Below are 20495 nucleotides of genomic sequence, written 5' to 3'. Positions count from 1 at the left end.
GATGTAATTGAGGTCTGTTAGGAATTAATATTAGGTTTTGTGTGAAGCTTGGCAGAACAATAGCCTAAAGCCTTAATCAAAACCCACTTAAAGCACTTGCTAGTTCTAATTTTCAGTGGTTGTTTTGCAGTCTATGGAAAACATAAGTTATAAAACATTCTTTCATGCTAAAAGAAACTTTGAAGTAGAAAGTGATCATTTTAAAATGATTTTTATGTGCTCTTCTACTGTTGATGAGCACAAGATTATCATTCTTTTGTGTACCAAGGAGAGAATAAATTAAAACAGCCAATGAGCTGCCCCACTTCTCTGGGAATTTAGTATGAATGTGGTCAACCATTCTGGGCTAAAAGCTTCCACAGTGGCCCTGTGTCTGAGAGGCAGGAGTGCACTGAAACCCAGTGACACAGAGATTCCTGTGAGGTGAAAAAGAGTCCTTTGGTCCCAGTCACTGTGTTGAACACAAATTTACACTCAGGTTTTCATCCATGTATTTTTGAACCCAATTTAATGAGCTAAAAACTCTTCCAAAAATATGTTGGTGCATTGCTAATGGTAAAACTCTTCAGTTGAGAATTTGGTAACAGCAGACCTTTTTTGTGCCTTCACAACAAAGTGAAGCACAGGGGATTTTTTGTTGTACTGGAAACAGGTGGACAAGTGCCACTCCAGGCTGAGCAATGTGTGGTGTCACTGTGTTCCTTGCTGTCCCCAGGTATGGGCAGATGACTGCAGGGAGCTACTGCTACATTGGGCCTCAGGGAATAGTCCATGGCACTGTGGTAAGGACCTGGGGAAAGCTCTGTCAGCACCTCCTGGAGCAGGATTTCTCCCGTGGTGGCTGGCTATGGAAGTGGGTTGGATTGCTGTGACAGGAACTTCTGGCTACTACTAAAGAAATTCTCATTGCCTGTTCCATTAAAAAAATTAATGTTTTTTCACTTAGATTTGTCTTATCCATAACATAGACTTGAAGGGATTTGCAACCAAAGTCTCAGTCTGAGCTCATATTCAGCTACAATACATGAAGCATTAATTGAGCAAATGTGCTATATAAAACAATTTTCTTGGCTGTTTTCCTTTGCTGTCCTTTGCCACCACCCTTAAGTCTCTCTATCACAAGAGCAGCATGCTGGGAGCCCCTGATTTTATTTCGTGGTGAGAGAAATAAGGATAACGAGGACAGATGGTTTCACAACATCATTTTGAGACATATTTCCTTCTTCAAGGATTAAAGTGTTTCGTGGTGCTGATGACCCCAGGGTTCCAAAGTCTGTTTGCTGAAGGGACAGAAGCCGTTTATCTCTCAGGGCTGCGGTGCAGTGGCTGCTGCTGACGGCTGTGTTTGTTGTGTGCAGCTGACGGTGCTCAACGCAGGCCGGCGGTACCTGAAGGCAGAGGAGCTGTCTGGGAAGGTGTTTGTCACCTCTGGCCTCGGGGGCATGAGCGGGGCCCAGGCCAAGGCTGCCGTCATCGCGGGCTGCGTGGGGATCATCGCCGAGGTGAGAGCAGCGCTGCCGTTCTGTCTCCTCACGCCGAGTGAGAACCCCCTTCTTCTGATCTGACAGCTTCCTCAAGGAACCAAACCCTGAAAATATTCTATTTTTTAAGATATGTCTCTTTTTTCCATTACTGAACATTTTTCGCTGCTTTTCCACTCTCTATTCATTTGTTCATTGGATCAGACTGCAAAGATGTGGACTTAGAATTGCTTCACAAATGATGCAGAATGATGCTGTCAGATGAGCCATTCCCAGTGTGTGTGTGAAAAAGTGTAACCTCCACAGGCAATTCCCATGAGAGCTGCATTCTCTTATGCCAAAAATAGTCTATGTTAAGAATGTGTTAGTTACATTATTTAACTTTGATTAACCTTCACAGCCTCCAGCACCCTTATCAGCTGCAATGGGAAGTACCCATTAAAAATGTTGGCATTGTTCACTCACCAAGATTGGTACTAATGAAGCTGCTTGATGTTGTGATTCCTTGAAGTCAGTGGGACTTTTAAAGTTGACTTCTGAGGTTAATCACAAGCACTTATGAGAATCACAGTTTTTAGGCAATGGAGGTGAGTTCTGCTGGGAGAAAGTGCTGATGTGGGAGAAGCTCTGTAGTGCCATTTTTCCTGTTCCCAAAGCTCTCCCACAGTACATCTTTGTAGAGAGTCTTCCCTCCTGTGGGAAATTTCTCTGTTCCTAATGTGCTAAAACATCCCAGTTATTTCTTCCCATAAACAAAGAGAACCTAATAATGATTTGTGGTTGGAAGGCTGCTAATGGCCATGCAATGAGAATAGTGGATGACAGAATCCACAGATATCCTTAAGTATCATCTAATGCAGAACACAAACATCATCATTTGGTAAAGTATGTATGCCTGCATGGTTTGAGTGAAATACATTTCCACATAAAAAGGTAGCACTAGGTTTTCCCAACACCTAGTGCTTATCATAGGATTCTGTTCTAGCAGCCAGATGGAAGGAGGAGTGCACAAGCACTGCAACAGCTCTAAGGATGTTGCTCTGCAATTCTGTGAAAATGGTAGTGATGGTCCCTGGTTGTTACAGATAAGTAAGGCTTTATAAAAGAGAGCCCTTGTAAAGCCATGGCTCAGGCCTGTGACTTTGGCTAAGTAAGAAAAGGACCGTGGGAAAGAAACTCAGCTGAATTAATTAATTACAAAAGTTATGTAACAATTGTGTGTTTACACTGTGGTGTGTGGTGGTTGGTTGAATTATGCTAGTTATGGTTAAAAGTATGTGACTGATAACTGGCTCATGGCTGAAAAAGGCCAGGTTTTGGGGACAGAGTGGCTCTCCTTTGCACCTGCCTGGGGACCCTGCATCACATTTAGGGATATTGGCAATGTAGAAACATTAAACTTTCCATGCATTTCTTTCCTGGTGACTGGCTTTGGTGCCAATACACTGGAGAAACCTTCTTGGATGAGCTGATCCAAGGTTGACCAAAATGCATTGGGTTTTTCTGCAGATCTGCATGTGATGGGCACTTGTTACTCCTCAGAAGAAGGGATTTTTTGAGAACTAAGCCCCATTCAGAGCTGACTGGAGCTTGGCTTTCTCAGCTGAAGTCATTTTTAGGCAGTTAGCTGGGAAACCTCTGCTGTGGGCATGCCACACCGCAGTGGAAAGAATAAGAATATCACAATCTGACCCATTTTAGTTACAATTAAACTTTAAAACGTGTGGGTCAGACTGCCCACGTCATGTGCAGCGACCCTGGCTGCTCTGGCTGCCTCAGGTGGTTTGTGGAAGGCTTGGGCTTCATCAGCTTCACAGTGAGGGTGCAAAGGTGGTTTTGTTAGCACCTGGGATTTGCTTGTATTTCAGATCTCATCAGGTGCTCCCTGCAGATAAAATAAATTTACTCAATTTGCTATTGAATAAATTATTAACAAATAAATTATCTTTATTCAGACTTCTGTCACCGTGGTCTTTCAGATGCTGGAACACAAAGGAAAGATTTCAGTCCTTTGTCCTTTTCATCTCTATGGCTGCAGATGATTTTGTTCAGGAGACTGAATTTTGCCTGGTTTTTATCTCCTGTGAGATGATCCTTGTCGGAAATGAGTCTCAGGAGCACATGTGGACAGCCATATATATGAACATATTATTTATTTAAGGAACTATTTATGCAAATGACATTGAATTGTGCAAGAGATCATTTTGTCAGCCAGGGCTTCCGAAGCTCTGACAGAAGGGATTAGTGCTGCAAGTATTTTACCTCTCCTGTCTGACAGGAAGCTGATTGTAATTTTATGAAATAATTGTGTGGAGGGCCAGATATCTCCTCTGAGCTGCACTGGGCTCTCTGGGATTACACTGGAGGCAACGTTAGCTCATCCTCTTCATGCAATTTTTTAAATTACTGAGATGCTGATCCAAAAATGAGCATATTTTTGAAAGTATGGTTCAAAGAAAGCGAGTTTTTTTGATCCAGCAAGTCTGTGAAATACTAGGAATGTCAGAGGGATGTGGTAGCATTTAAATAGATCTGATCTGTGTTATGTGGGGATTTAAATGAACCCAAATCCTGTAATTCATACAGACCATTTAATATTTTTCCTCATGTGCTGATTTAAATATCTCAGAAGAAACTGTCCCCCATGGCATCTGGGTTTATTGAATAATTCCATTGGCAGTGACACTGTTATTATCATAATCTGGGGTTTGGGAAGGATAGTCTTCATTACTGATGTGAAAAATGATGAATGGTGTTCCATGCTAAGAATAATTGGGAAAGAAAAGGTTTCCTGGTGTTCAAGCAACTCCTGAATATGGAATTTATTTAATTTACATATAAATACCTTCTTAATGAGAAATAATTAAAATGATGGGGCAAGATTATAGAGAAGTAAAAAAATGCATTGATGAAATACTAGAAGATGCTCAGGTTATGTGTTCTCGTGCACACACATCACTGGGGGGGTTTAAATCTGTTGCTACCATAGAATATGGGTTTAAATTAATTTTGCCTCTTGCCTTATGCCACTGGTAGCTCATTATAAATGTATTAATGATGTGCAAGCTTGTACATTGGACCATTGATATGGAATTTGTGCCAAAGCCTCCATTGTTTGTCCATCCATTTATATTTTTATCCAGCTGTATCTTAGGCATGTACACACTGGCACAGAAGCTGAGCCCAGGAGAGAGTACAGATTTGGGATTGAGCTTATTTGGAACTTCAAAGTTCAAGCAAGAGGGAATTAAAGACATAGTTTTGTTTTGCTCTGTGCTATTTTTCAGCAGCATTAGGCAGCTGGGACAGGAAAATGCTTCCCTCTTTTCTTTCCATATTTGGTTGAGGTTTTCAACCAGCAGTCCAAGGACAAAAGTGAGGGTTAATTTTATTCAGCAAACCATAGCTACATCTTGGGCAGCTTGGCAGAAAGGTCTCTCTAGGCTGATCAATGAAAATAGTTTCTTAATTATTAAAAAAACATTATTTTCACAAAAAATAGCCAGATTTCAAAAATAAATTTGAAACATTTTTGCCTTTTAACATAATCATGAAAAGAAGCAATAGGAATACTTAATACCTATATTACTTATACAATTTCAATGATAAATTTTGATTCATAAAATATTTTGGGAAGGGATGTATCAAAAAAGTTTATTTCTTGCCTGGAGTAAAAGAGAACAAAAAGCTTAAAAAAATTGTAGATTAAAAATAAGCATTTGAACAATAATTATATATATATATAATCTATATCTTTACTATAGATATGTATAACTCTAGGTAATACTAGGCTATTACCTTTACTTTTTGTTACTTTTTCCTGCAGGGTGATTGAAAAATTAAAGGTAAAAATGACTGCATGGGGGAAATGGGAGGTTTAAGATCTCTGCTGTTTTTCTTAGGTTGATGAAGCAGCACTTCTGAAACGCCACAAGCAGGGGTGGCTGATGGAAATCTCTAACAACCTGGACCACTGCATTGCTCGCCTTAGGTACGACTTGTAACCTAACTCTGTGAGTTTAGCTCTGCTTCCTAGCCCTGCACTCACACCTTTCTGCCCTGTGCCATTGTAGTCTGCCCTTAGGAGGGGTTGAGGGACACCTCCTCTCATTCCAGGTCTGCTTTGGAACATGAATCCAACTTCCCAAGCTGCAGCAGTCTTTATTAGTGACTACTAATGCTTCACATCATTTGTACATGTTAAACGTGTCTTCATTTAGTTTCATGAATATGCATGGAGCAATTACAACTAATGCTACACTTGCAGCATCACTCAAGCTTCATGGAGTCAGTGATTAACAATTATGTAAATGCTGAAAGATTTGTTTCAGAGATAAGTGGTGTTGAAAACAGGCTTTTTTTTTTTTTTTCCACTGGGTTTGATTCTGTGTGTGATTTGTACGTTTCAAGATAGAATGAGGTGCATTTCTTCAATCAATCTTTTTATTATTTTCTAGAGAAGCAAGAAAGAATAAAATTGCCCTCAGTTTGGGTTACCATGGGAATGTGGTGGATCTGTGGTGAGTAGTATCAGTGGATAATGAGTACATTAATGCTCTGGCTTTTTGGTCAATGTGGAATTAGTTCCCAAACTTGGAATAGACATTAAATGTAGTGGTGAGTACATTACTCTCGATGCTCAGGAACATGTGCTCTCAGAAAGGAGATCTTCACCCTGGTGTTCATTTGCTGTCCTCCCTAGGGAGAGGCTGGTGCATGAGCTGGACACAACAGGAGAGCTGCTGGTGGACCTGGGCTCTGACCAAACCTCCTGCCACAACCCCTTCAACGGGGGGTACTACCCAGTGCAGCTCAGCTTCGAGGAGGGCAAGCAGCTGCTCTCCTCCAACCCAGCGAAGTTCCGGACACTGGTGCAAGAGAGGTGAGGGTTTGGATCTTTCATCTTCCCAACCTTTGAGTCTGGCTGCTCTCCAAGCCATGCAGTTGGGGGGTACCAGTCCACTGCTGGAAAGAAAGGGTCATTTGGGCAGTTTGGGTCAAGGTGGTGGCCAGAACAGTGATGTTCTGTTTTTCAGTTTTTCCTCTGCTTGCTTTGTGAACTACTTAAACTGTTCTGCAGTTTTGTGCAAGCTGGTTTTTGTTATCAGCCTCCATCCCCAGAGCTGGCTGTGTTGCTTGGCTGAAAGATGAGTGACACCTCTTTGCTATTTCAGTTTCCTCAATGACTGTAAATCCCTTCAGGAGCTGATGATAACAGGTGCTACAGAGACTGAAAGCATCTCAATTGATGTTTTGTGGGCTTATGTCTGAATTTATCTGGGGTCTTTCCATTCCCTCTGTCTCCTCCTACTCCCATGCCCTTGGTTAGTCAATGATATTATCCTTTTTCATATTTCATCAAGAGTAACTGTTTCCTTCTTTATTTCAGTCTGAAGAGGCATGTAGCTGCTATTAACAAACTAGCTGATAAGGGCATGTTTTTCTGGGATTATGGCAATGCTTTTCTCTTGGAAGCTCAGAGAGCTGGTGAGTAGATCCTGGAGTTGTAGGTGGAAAGGAGAACAATCCTGCATGCATCTTCCCAGCTGTGTATGCTAAGTAGGATGGGGTTGGCCACTGTAATTCTAATCTTCAGTCCTTCTTTCTCTCTTGTTCTTTGAGACCCCTGGCTGAGATACAACCTTCCTAGGATCTTGTGTGCAGTCTGGTTTTGCATTTTATAATTTTCCTCCATCAAGTGACTATTAAAATTCTTTTATAGGTGCTGATGTTGCAAAAAAAGGAGCAAATAAAACAGAATTTCGATATCCTTCCTATGTTCAGCACATCATGGGGTATGTTGGGCAGAGTTGGGAATATGCTGTCAAGTACCTTGTGGCTCCTGTTCAGAGGGAGAGTACTACAGAGATTAGTGCAGACTGACAGTGATCTGCAATGATAAATGATCAAAAGGAGGCAACAGCAGTAGAAAAATGGCTCTCACAAGTGTTATGCCAGAATTAGTGTAGGCTAGCCGTTGTCAAATCAACACTCCTCACTCCTCTACGTGAGTGGCTGCATTTTGCCCTTGCATGACTTTTCCTTAAGCAGTTCTGCTCAAGAAGAGCGAGGTCACAGCCTCAAACTGTGACTAGAGGCAACTTCCCTTCTAGGTGCTAAAAGCTGAGGGCTTGTCTCTTCAGAGCAGTAGAGATCAATCCCAAATCATCCAAGCCTTTTATGTGTGCCATGAAGTTAAAAGTATGATGGAAACAGGACCCTCTTCTGCACCAGCTGTGCCTCTTACCCACACTGTACATGCTGCTTGTGGAAACAGCTGAGCTCAGGACATCTGTTGAGGGGTTGGATTTATAACTCATTCTCCTCTGACTCATGCTCAGCTTGCCTATGCCATGTGAATAAGAGCCTGAGCATGGAGCAAGGCCCCAGCCAGATTAGATCTTTTCTTCCGGCCCTCAAGTGAAGCGTGTCTCACTATTGTACATAAACAATGTGGACAGCAAATGAGTCTGGACTCAGGCACTCAGTCAGAACCTGCCCTTGTCTGACACTGTAGATGCACTCAGGGTTAGCCTGGGCTGAGGACACAAAGGCCAGGCAGCAGGGAGACTATATGGGATGAAGCAGAGGAAAAGCTGCAATTCATCTGATGATGCATTGACTGAACTGTCCAACATGACTATCAAAATTCTGGTCTGGCTATACTTTTAGACACCAATGGATGGCTGCATGAAACAGCACTGTTTAATTTCTCAGTTAATGGTCCTGGATGCTTCTGTTTAGATTAGTGCACTGAAAATGTTTCAAATTCTTCCGTCTCCAGCTAATGAAAGAAAAAGCACTGCTAGCAGCCAGGATAAATAAGGCAAGAATTTCAACTATCTCTTAATGAAACATGTTCTCTTCCCAGGGACATTTTTTCCCTGGGATTTGGGCCATTCCGCTGGGTTTGTACCTCAGGTGACCCGCGGGACCTGGCTACAACTGACTCCATTGCCATGTCAGTGCTGGAGGACTCCATCCGCCAGGGAGGTAAGGCAGCATCCCACACACCCCTGGGAGACAAAAGGAAACCCAGAGCTCAAATGTGTGCTGGCTTTTGGCTGAAAACATGGACAGCAGAGTCTTACAGGCTCCATGTGAGCAGGAAGGATTGCTGCTGTCTAAACTCCTGGTAGGAGTGCAACCTGTAGGTAAAACAGAAAACCACCAGGGATGTTGATCCCAAAGCAGTTCTGGCTAAGAGCCTTTCTTTTTAGTTGTTACAGGTGTTTTTAAACTTTGTTGCCTTGAAACCTTAAGGCAATCAGTAGGTTTCACCATCAGGTCTCCAAGAGTAATTTAAGGAGTCAAATTGCTTTGCTCCTGTCTCACAGGGAAATGAGGAATGAAAATCTAGGGAGGCTTTCAAGAGGCTAGCAAGGAGATCAGTGACAGGAAACTCAGGTTTCCTGGATGTGGTGCTCCATCCAGTGTCATTTTTTTGTGATTACAATTTTGAGATCTTTTTTGTCATTTGTTAATAGATTGACAGCTATTTCTACTGACTGGTGGAAGCAGTTTGGAACATCTGCCTGGCTCTGTGCGATACCCTAGGATCTAGGAATTGCACTCTTCCACATCCCTGGAACTGGGCTCGTACTGCTATCCCTGCTTATGAATGGGAACTGAGACAAAGCTAATTTTGTGTCAGCAAACGTTAATCCTGGTGTCCCAGGATGGAGAAGAAGGCCCCACCCCTTTCCCTACCTTTGCCCTTACCAGACAGCAGGGTCAGAGGTTTGTCCCTGTCCCCAAGCACTGAAGTCCTCAGCTCTTCTGTTTTGAGCACCAGATTTTATGCTTTCCAGAATCAACAAAAAAATGCTTGAATTCTGAGGAATTCTTCCAGATCAAAAGGAAATGGATCAGAAATCCAAACCATATTTTGAGAACGAGAGCATAATATTTTTCCCCCTGGTAATATTGAAATATTTGTTGCTCTTTTTTTCATGAAAGACATTGAAATACAAATAGAAGTGTGAAAATTTTGAAGGCTCTCCTGTTTGTTCAGGAACAATCAGCACTGGGAGAATCCTGGGTAGTATTTTTGAAAAGGATATATCCTGTTCAGATGTCTTTCATTTGGAATAAAACTACTCTTGTCTTCCTATGATGTAAGGCTGGTGTCCAGCCTTCTTTTCCTTCCAAGAGGTGAATTATTGGTACAGTGGGTCTGACCTTGCAAGGTCCTTGGTTCTGTCTGTTCTCCTGATCCTTCCTTAGGAGTCATGAGTTGTGTTTAATGCAAAACCAGCACATTGCAATAACCCAGAAGTGCCCACTCTGTTCTGTGGATATTGAAACTTCCACGTTTTTAAGCCTGGTCCCTTGGCTTTATTGAAGGGAGGGCGAAATCCATTACTGCACTGCTGGATGTGTCTTCAGAAATCTGCAGTAAGTTTTCTGCCATGCACTGCAGATTCCAGAAATCTTCTCTCAGGACTGAACCATTCAATGACCTTTGGATGGTTTGCATTGCAAGACTGGGAAATGAATCAGTTACTCTGTGTGCAGGAGTATGTGGGTGTTTATATGGATGTAATGTAAAACTGGGGAGAGAAGTCTCTTGCACAAACAAAAAGCATTGAACAATTGCTTGTATATTCTTAATTTAAATGAAAAAAATGATGCATAAAAATCCCAGCAGATGAAAACAGGCTTAAGGGCAAGGCTCTTATTTGACTTGTTGTTAAATTTGAAAGGACAATTGGAATTTGATTAATAGAGAAAGAAAACCAATTTGATCAGAAAATAGACATTCATGCATACATATTCTTGAATAATCCACTTGCAGTCCCCTTTCTATGAGGCCTGGGTTTGGACTAAATTTTGGGGTCTGGATAGCCTCACACACATGCATATCTGAAATCTGAGCCTACCTTTGAAATTTTTGAAAGAATCTGTTCTAAAAACAGAGTGAAAACTCCACAAAGCTGAACTCTGTTGTATTCCAAGTCTAAGCTTTTAACTTGGCCTTAAGTCCACTGTTAACCATTCTTCCTCTTTTGTGGAGATGAATTTCTTCCACAGTTTGTGAGAATTGTCATTTTATTATCTGCTTCTACTTCTAAGCTACCTGAGTTTTCAAGAATGCCTTTGCATGAGAGATGCATCACTGATGATTGGGGTGTGACTTGGTTTTAGGACCTCTGTGGTAGTTTGAAGGCTGAGCTGAGGCATAACAATGTAAATATCTCTAAGGGAGCCAGTCTCTGTGCCCCTTGGGACAATTTCTCTGGGTACGCAATGCTTTTCAGTATATTTTAAATCCTAGAGTGTACAAGTGCCTATGAAATACCAGAAGCAATATAATTGCTTGCTTGACCTAAAAACACATTCCTGTTGGGATAGGAAGGTGAAGGGAGCAGTTTAGCAAATTAAATAGATGGATTTACTATGAAGTTAAGTCTTTCTAAAAAAAAATTGTGAGTTTTTTTCAATTGCAGGAAATAAGACTAAATAAAAGGGAATATTCCTCACTTCCCCAAGGAAAACTGATTAAATCCAACTGTTTATTGGAGCTGGCTGGAAGGGACAGATGTGTGCTGTGTTGAGATAGGTCCTTGTAGCCAGTATTCTCATCTGGCTTTTCTTCTGTAGATCTTTTCCTCTGTAAGATCTTTTCTGTAAGTCTGTGCACTGTGAAGTGTAAAATATGCTAAGAGTTCTCTGATAGAGCTTATAAAAGTGATAGAAAGGAGCCCATTCCCTGTTGTTTTGGTTTTGTTTTGTTGGGTTTTTTAGAAATATTCCAGTGAACACCCATTACATATCTGTAGTAGCCTAAGTGAACAGTGCCCATTACCTTCTGGAGGCTGTTCCTTAAAGCTCCTGAGTGGCAGCACAGTCCTGTTAGGACAGCACCAGCAGCTGTTTCATCTTTCACTCCCTGCAAAGTGAAGTGCTGACATGTTAATCCTCACTGCAGAGTTTAGAAGCTATCACTTGAAGCCAGCCCCTCAAGCACTGACAGGTCCCTTTAGGATCATTAAAGCTCTTGGTGTGGAAGGCCTGCATCTGCAGGAATGAGCATATTTTTCATTTCCCTTAAACAATGTGTTTAACACAGGTTCAATGTGAGCTTCTTACATTTTCCTCTTGCCTTTTTCTAGCTTTTCCCTGCATAACTGCTGTCATACTGCCTGGGCAGCAGCAGTAGTCCAAACACTCTGCTCAGGGACAATTTCAAGTTAGCAGTGTGCAGTTTCTCCAGCTTGACTTTGAAACATAAGTCATCTGTATGTTATAATTTGCCATGAAAAGGGGTGAGAACTGGAAAGTAAGAGAGAACATTCTGGCATCTGCAGAGATGATTGCCTTGAGCTCCAGTGCATGAACAGGTCACTGTGCTGCCTCAGGCCAGCTCAGCCCTGGTACCTGAGTGTGACTCTCAGGGCAAGGTAGTGTGACATAGCTTAGTCCACAGAGAAAGAACTTACAGACAGTAACTTCTGCAGGCACTGTAACCCCACCTGAGCTGTACAACCTCCTAAATGAGGACAGCAAAACACCTCTGTCCCATTGCTCACTCCTTATCCCTCCTGTGACTGACTCACTACAGATGGTGCTGTGCCTTTGGAGGCAGCTGATGGTGCTGAGGTCACCATGTGACTGATATGTGCCATATTTCACTGTCTTTCACTTGGAATGTATTCCTATACCTTTTTAGTTTGGCTGTTTAAGATGGAATGAGGCAGATACAAATGAAAAGAGAAGCTGGAGAATGCTAAAATATGATATATAATTGTCTTCTAAGGTAACCTATACATCTAAACAAGGTGTAGGGTGGGTTTATGTATAAAGTAACCCCCGAATAATAAATTTTCCTGTGCAGTTTTTGTTCCATAGAAATGCAAGGCAACAAACCTCTTAGTTGGATAAAGGACCTCTGTTTTATCTTGGTACAAAAACATCCAAGGACCACGTTGTACAGAATAGCTGCTGTGCTGTAAATCTGTGTCCCAGATATGGTGTCCATGGGTGCAACTTATCCTCAAGTGTGTGTTGCAAGCTGCTTTTGAGAATTTCTGCTGGCTGCCTCAAAGGAGTTATTCACTACATGGCACAAGACTGGATTGCAGTGCCCAATGCCGTGGAGTTTGATGAAATGACTCATTTAGCAAAGATTAGGAATAGATTGACCTTTAGTAGGCAGGAAAACAGGTGACCAAAAATGGACAGTACATGTAAACCATATTTCATTTTAATTTAGTTTGCTGAAGATCCAAAATAGGAGTTATCATTCCAGCTCTCCCCTGAGTGGCATCTTGTACCTTTCTCTAAATACACGATGCAGTTGCTGCATCAGCTGCACAGAGAACTTCATACAGCATTTCCTATATGCACGCTTGTATCTGAGAGTAGAATGTGACTCCCTCGTGCTGCCAGATGAATTAAAGTAAATTTAGAACATGTTGCATTAATTTTGGAGCTGTATTTTTCCTTGTTTTCTCTCACAAGTGAGCACATCTGTGAAGCAGCAGTACCATGACAACATCCGCTGGATTCGGGAAGCTGGCAGGCACAGCTTGGTGAGTGCACAACCTCCTGCAGCAGATGGGCCTGCTCCTGGAACTGAGTGCTGGGGTGAAAAGCAGGGATGGACAGGAATGCAAACACAGTCTGTAGCTCTTGGGGCTGACAGTTGAAACCCTTTTCTTCACAGCAGGATTTTATGTTGAGCTGAAGCAGCTCTTTCCCTTCACTTCCTCATCAGGAAATATTAAAATAATCCAGCAATATCTACTCTTGTATCTGGAATGAAACATATCTGTGATTCACCCTCCACCTCAGTTGTAACCACCTTTATTTCACAGTGCTATTTAAAATACTCCTCGTGGCATTGCTGTGGACCAAGCTCCTCACAGGTGCAGTTCCCAAACCCTTTCCAAAACAGAGATAGGGCTGAAGAGCTGCCATCCTTCTGCCCTGGGGGAAGCAGGACACCAGTGGATCATCCTTTGTTTCCCTTTTCAGGCAGGCTCTCCCTGTGAAGCCAACAAGTGATGCTGTAGAGCTCATATGTGCTGTCCCAGTCTGGAAGCACAGCAGAGCTGTGCAGGACAGATGTCCTTTGCCACATCTCTCTTCCAGCACACCATCACCAGTTCCAAACTTTGCTTCTCAGCTGTTGGTTAAGGGATTTGTTGATAGGGGGATTACAGCCTAGCAATCAGGTTGAGTTAAAGAGTGGAATTTACTGGGCAGTGGCAGCTGAATACAGAAATACATCTCATGGATTGTGTGAGTGAAGATAAAACTAAGTTCAAAGAGGGATTTGAATTTTTTTTCTGGAAGCTGGATGTTGGTGAAGAAATAATGCGCACTTTTTTCTGTGAGGGAAAGGGGTCACTCCTGTGACTCCATTCATCTGGCACCTGAAGATAAGCCAGTGGCAGAGAACCTTATCCCTCTGCCATTTTTTTTCCAGGTCGTTGGCTCTCAAGCCAGAATCTTGTATTCTGATCAGAAGGGTCGTGTGTCCATAGCTGTGGCTATTAACCGAGCCATTTCTGAAGGGAAGATTAAGGTTTGTCTCTTTTGTCTTGATACGCTCTGCTAATTGTGTTTAATATCTGAGGCTGGGGAGGCAGGTGGGAAAGGTGAAAGCTTCAAGCAGTGAGAGCAGAAGTGCCTGTCATTTACATGGGGCCCGTTGGTGTTAGAGCTCAGTCCTCTCTGCCTGCCTCCAGTATTGTGCTCTGTCACGGGAGAGAGGTGGCTTTAGAAACTCTCTGGAATTTTTGTTTCGTGATGAGACTGTCTAATTTTCAGTTTGGGCACCTACAATCACAACATATCCTTCTGTAATTTGCAGAGAGCACAAAGCAGGGACTGTAACTCCTTAGCAGAGCCCCAAATATTAAGACAGAAGTGAATTGAGCACTAATAATGGTCCCCAGTAGCAGTGTCAGTCTGGAGGATTCCACTATCTTGTCCTTGGTTTTTTCCAGGCCCCAGTGGTCCTCAGCAGAGACCACCACGATGTGAGTGGAACTGACAGCCCTTTCAGGGAAACATCCAACATTTATGATGGATCAGCCTTTTGTGCAGGTCAGTGGAACAGCTGAGGCTTGTCTGCCTGGGCCAGCAAGGAAATGGCTTTAAAACAGAAATAGCTTTTTTAATGCAACATTTTTTAAATGTTTTTGTTTAAAAAACACCCTTTAATCCAAATTAATCAGATTTCCTGAGAAGCTTTGTGGGATTGAACAATACAGACATGAATGTGGAGCTGGTTACATAGGAGAGGTCCTGAACACTGCTGGAAGTTCCATGAAAATGCACCAGATGTATCTGAATGCAGTCTCAGAGGATTGTATCTTCTGTTTGATTGTAATTTGGAATCTCACTGTTTCAAACAGGTGATCTGATTACAGCCACATTTCCTTGGAATCCACAAGATCAAAATCAGGTCTATAATAATATTTTGCTGAAAGCAAAGAGGTTCACAGCTGTTTTCATTCCATTGCCTGAGGACTCAAGAAAACAGTCTGGAGTTTCTGAAAGGAACTTTTCTGGTCATGAAGAAATATTGATAGTGAAGGCACAAGAATAAAAGCCAGGCTTGCTGCTCACTTAAAGTGTGACTGTGGGCAAATAATGTTGATTTGCTCTACAAAAGGAGCTTTAAATCTGCACAAATGACCTGAGCTAACCAGACTCTGCTTTTCAGTTTGTGAAACCATCTTTTAGAGAAATAAACCCAAGAAATATGAGGTTGGGCACTTGAAAAAATGGATAAAGCACTAAGCACTTTTTAATCCTAAATCTTCCTCAATTCTCCATCTGGAAAGTGGAAATTAGGGTAATAGCTTTAGCCCCGTGGTGTTTCTCTATGTCATGAGCTGACAATCACAAAGAGGTGTGAGATTGGAGGATATGCTGCTGTAGAAGGAGAAATTATGATAGAGGAAGCTGAGCATATTGAATTACTTCCATTATGGGAATTCATAATAGAACCAAATTATGGCTCAATTTCAAGGAGAGAAGTTCCCTGTTAACTGGATTTCCTGGTGAAATGAGGCTTTTAACTGTGTCCATCAGTGCCACTTCAACACTTTTTGAGCATGTGGGCTAGTTCTAATAGAGCAAATAGATGCCTTGAATAACTCTTGTTTCTGACAAGCTGAGAGAAAATGGTGCAGCTGCACAAAGAACAGAAATTCCAAGTAATGTCTCCATCTTAGCAACATAAGTAATCATCAGGTCTTAGAAGAGGGCTATAGAAACAAGGCTTGCTAAACCCCATTGCTTATCGTGCTTTGTGGTTTTCTTTGCTTTTTGTGATTTATGTGATCCATTTGCCTTCTTCATGGGTTTATCTAAAGCCTGTTGGCCACTGATATCACTGGTCTTTAGAACCCAGCCTAAATCTCTTTTACCAGACGAGCCTCTGGAGGCAGTAAAAGAACATCATAGTCTTCTCTCCCATCTATCCTGTTGTTCTAACACAACTTTTGAACTGGTTCAGGTGAAATTTGCTCCTATTTAGCACACAGGACATTTCCAGAATGTTTGTCTCATTTTGTTTTGAACTACCTCAGCCTGATGGGTTGTTGCTGCTCTGCAAAGTGTATTTCAGCACAGACATTTGCAGCCAATGACCTTTATCAAAGCCAAGGAGCAGCAAGTTATTGCATTGTTAGTTCACTCCTTGTCCAAGCTCCACTCTTATCAGGCCAGTGGCTTAGGAGGAAATCTGTACATTACAGAGGGTGGTGATTCAGATTTCTCCCATTCAATCTCGACAGCACTGTAATTATGATAATTGCATTCTTAAAGTGACATAATGTCAGATAAAAGATGCCATAATGGAGCTTTTGAAAGGGTTTAACATAGATTAAGTAAACTCATTTTTCCATCAGGCACATAACTATGGGTCTGCAGATGTGGCTGGTGGGGACATTGTTGTTTTTCTCTTATTTTTCCTTTAAAAATATGGCAAATTATGTAGTGAATCTTTCCTGAATTAAATCTGGATGTTTTCAGTAAATTTTACTCTTATCCTCTGTGTGCACATCTTTCCACCTCTCTGGGTATATGCTTTAGCACAAACTGCAGTGAATATACAAAATTCAGTGGAAACCATGCATTAATCAAATTATATTTGTTTGCTAAATTATATTTCTTTGGGTTTTTTCCTAGACAAACCTTAGTGGTTTCAGCAGTTCCTGTTCAGGGTAAAATTCCTGTATGTTCAGTTGGGGTGGATATAATTTTCATCCCAACTCTGTCCCCAAAATGCAACTCCTTAACTTTAGGCTGGCTTTCTGCACGGGGCTGAAGTAACTCTGCCCTCCAATCTGAAAATATTTCAGACTTCTGAGAACTCCAAGGTGTGTAGTGTTCCAGGTGTCCTGCCCATTTTGAGTCCACACACGTGGATGTGTCCAGCCTGTTCTGCCATGACTGAGGTACCCCAAAGGAGTGCATGCTATTTCTCTCCACCCTGAAGAAGTGTCTCAGAGCTGAAGGTCCTTCAGCTGCCTGTGTGGGAGCACAAATGCAGGAATCACCAGCACCCTCAGATTCCACAGTGTAAAACTGGCATTGCTTTCCTCCTAAGTCAGGGCAGAGTGGGAGACAAATCTCTCTTGCCTGTTACTCCCAGGACTGAGATGTTCAGTGAGTGTAACATTCACATTTTCTGAAAAATCCCTTCGCCCAGAATTCTTCTCTTGGGAAGCTGAGAAGCCTCAGAGAAAAAGGAAAACCATTATCTTATTTGCTTCTCCTGTGTTTTGCCTCTTTGGAATGTGGTTGGAGATTGTTTATCAACAGGTGATTGTCTCATTGGGTTTCTCCTGTGAGTTGTTTTGACTCAATGGCCAACCAGTGCCAAGCTGTGTTGGGACTCTCTCCAGAGTCACAAGTTTTCATTATTATCCTTTTAGTATTCTGTAAGTATCCTTTCTGTATTCTTTAGCATAGTTTAGTTTAGTATTCTTTAATATAATATAGTACCATAAAATAATAAATTAGCCTTCTGAGAACATGGAGTCAGATTCATCATTCCTTCCTGCCACGAGGGTCCCCGCAAATACAATAAGTGTATATCTGTGAGTAAAACTGCCTCCAACCCTGCCTTCCCACAGCCCCAGAGGAGGTGTTGGTGGGAGGAGGGAGAGAACAAACAGCACCAAAGCGAGTGTGGCCCATGAGCAGTAACACCTTTGCTCTCCTCCCAGACATGGCAGTGCAGAACTTCGTGGGAGACGCGTTCAGAGGAGCCACCTGGGTCGCGCTGCACAACGGGGGCGGCGTTGGCTGGTGAGAGCTGTTTGTGTTCCTAAAGCTGGGCTCTGAATCCTGCTCCCACTGCTCTGTGTGTGTGTGGGGAGGAGAGACAGAACTGCTGAGAAGATGTGTAGTACCAGAGGAGAACTGTGTTGTGGTGGTGGGAAGGATGGGTTTGGAATCAAGGACTGAAAGGACAAATTATAAAGCAAAGTATGGTGCTGTATGACTCTTTTTCTAATTAATATGTTCGTAAAGTGTTTTGAACACTGGCCACAGCACAGTTTGAAGAACTTAATTTGATGAACAAGGACAGTCTGCTGTGGTCTCTTTGAACAGATCCTGCTTCCAGCATTGTCCTCACACAGGCACAGCCAGAGTGTCAGTGGATGGATTGTGTTCAGGTCTCCTCTCAAGCTGTATTTAAACCTGTGACCTTAGGACCCCAATGGAAGTGCTCCTGTGGTGCAGTGCATGAGGGGTTATTGAGACAAACCAGCTCAGGTGCCAGCAAACTCCCCAGGCTTTCTCTCCCTGCTTGTGCCCAGGAGCGTTCGTTAAAGACCACAGCCAAGTAAATGCTTCCTTCACATGACATGCAGAACTAAGACAATTGCCTGAGTTGAAAAGCAGAATGAAAGAAATATTCTATATGGAGATGGAAACTAATCTCCTCCAGGTGCCACTGACAGGGTACCTGGATTGGCAGAGCTGTGGGAAGTGGGAAAGCCTGGCCACGCTGCAGTCTTTAGTTCTGGTTTGTAATTTCCAGCATATTCCAGCCAAGCCTCTCCCATTTTACAGTCATGTCTTCATTTGGTGGTGTCAACAATCAAAAGAGGCACAGCCCTCTGTTAAATACTGTGGTGAACCCTCATACTTCCCTGTTTCAAACAGCCAAAAACAGCAAGCCAAAGAACTTGTAGCAGATGTTATCCTCAGAGACATTTTATGATAATTAATTGTTGTTCATCTGGATGAGCTAAATCTAGAAAATATCCCTTCAGGTCAGCTGAAGAACTCCCTTGCTGCACTCTTAATTCCTTTGATTTCTGCGACATAAATACTGCATAGAAGGGTGCAAGAGAGCAAAACTGAAAAACTTTCTGAGGACTTAAGCACATGGAGTGAAGATTTGCCTTAGCTGATTTCAGTGATAAGGACCCACAGCCATGATTTCATTCACAATTTCCATAATTCTAAATGAAAAACCCATACTAGAATGACTCCCTATTCTGGTCATCTCAGTCTGAGGCTCCAAAGGTAGCAGCACACAAATTCTGTCTTAATTTCCTCAGCTGACTTTAACCTTTTAAAATATCTGATTATGAAATAAGCAAAAAATAAACAAAGAAAGTCACTTTTCACAACATGTTGTGCCAAGTACTTGGGATATTTTTATGATAATTATAATTATTAGAATTGTTAAAATAATTGCTTATGCCAGAAATGTTATGTGCATTGAAGATGCTTAATTCAAAGGATAAAAATGATCCTATTCCTTTCTGGTCTCTCTAAGGCAAATCCTTCCAGGACACTTTTAGCCTTCTCTGCCATTCAAAGACAGCTTGGCTGAATAGTGAGACTGCCCTTAGCTCTAGAAAACTGGCCCTGACCACACTGCAATTTCAGTTTACTGTTTCAGTTACTGTTTTAGTTGTTTTGCAACTGGAGTTACATCATTAAAAGAAACTTTGCCACAGGGCAGAGCAGATTTATGCTGTAATTTATGTAATGCATCAGAAAATTAGTGTGTGGCTATTCAATGAAATCAAAATAGCTCTGGAAAAACAGGGTTTGTTTCTCCTTTTTGTTGTTTCCTATGGCTGCCTGGGGGTTTGTGATTGCAGAACAGTATCTGCTTGCCTTGTTCTTGGAGCAGCACAGCCCTCTGTGATTAAATTACTGTGCCTCAGTGAAGAGTGCAGGGCTGAGAAATCAGGTGTGTGTCTGCAGAGCCTCCCCAAGCCACCGTGCTGAGGCTCAGCTGTGGTGACCACGTTGTGTCACTCAGTGCCCTGGCCTGGAGAGCCCCAAACCAGCCCAGACAGGCGGCTCTGCTTGGCTTAACTCAGGTGGCACCACCTGGCAGGTGCTGCACCCCTTTGCCTTCTCAGGACACAGAGGAGTAATTTAAAGGGGGCAAAAGAAGAAGAACAAACACTAGACATAAAAAATTACTTTCTTTGCCTGGAAAAGATAGATGCTTCTAAGTTTTTGACCCTGTTTTGCTTTTCCTCTGGAGCACTAAAAATCCACCTGGCTTTGCCATAGAGAAATCTCCACGTCTTTGATAAACTCTTTTTGTCATCAGCTGATTTGGAAATGTGAAAGTGAAAGTTTATATATATATTTATAAACAGAAATACATGTGACTGGAGTGAAATCCAGTTGTTACTGGCAAGGTTCTGCCCTGGGAGTTCAGAAATGGGCAATTACACTGCGTTTAGCTGCCAATCCTCCCTGCAAAGGCTGGGCTTGCCTGGAACTGCTGGCAGATCTGCTGTGTCTTCCCTTTGAGACTGCACAAGTGCCTTTTACATGCTTTATTTTCTGTTACAGCCTTGTGGGGCAAACAAGAAAGGCAGGATTAATATTTATTTAGCTGGAATCTGCATCACATGTACTCTGGGAGAGATTTAAGATTAACATGGTCTTGACTATAATTACAGCAAATGATTGTTATTCATTTTTGCTGCCTGTTTGTTTGCAGCAGAATGTAGATTAGCACAGAACCTGGATAACCTGTACTAACAAAAAGGCAGAAGCAAT

The 20495-nt window shown here is 42.2% G+C and overlaps 1 protein-coding gene across 1 annotated transcript in view; it reads left to right on the top strand.

Moving 5' to 3' along the window:
• Positions 1-20495, top strand: part of UROC1 (urocanate hydratase 1) — a gene marked incomplete at its 5' end in the record, with an annotated part of 37399 nt that overhangs the window by 13726 nt on the left and 3178 nt on the right. Inside the window, 12 exons of the mRNA XM_084214503.1 lie at positions 716-782; positions 1359-1502; positions 5384-5472; positions 5939-6001; positions 6184-6363; positions 6871-6968; positions 7204-7276; positions 8353-8474; positions 12945-13015; positions 13915-14013; positions 14438-14537; positions 17675-17756. Of these exons, the coding sequence (XP_084070629.1) occupies positions 716-782; positions 1359-1502; positions 5384-5472; positions 5939-6001; positions 6184-6363; positions 6871-6968; positions 7204-7276; positions 8353-8474; positions 12945-13015; positions 13915-14013; positions 14438-14537; positions 17675-17756 (1188 nt within the window). The remainder of the gene's footprint in view (positions 1-715; positions 783-1358; positions 1503-5383; positions 5473-5938; positions 6002-6183; positions 6364-6870; positions 6969-7203; positions 7277-8352; positions 8475-12944; positions 13016-13914; positions 14014-14437; positions 14538-17674; positions 17757-20495) is intronic.

This window comes from Fringilla coelebs (genome assembly GCF_963513975.1).
Source record: "Fringilla coelebs genome assembly, chromosome: 13".
NCBI classification, from domain to species: domain Eukaryota; kingdom Metazoa; phylum Chordata; class Aves; order Passeriformes; family Fringillidae; genus Fringilla; species Fringilla coelebs.
Note: the sequence above shows the minus strand (reverse complement) of the source record. Positions and strands in the feature narration are given on the sequence as shown.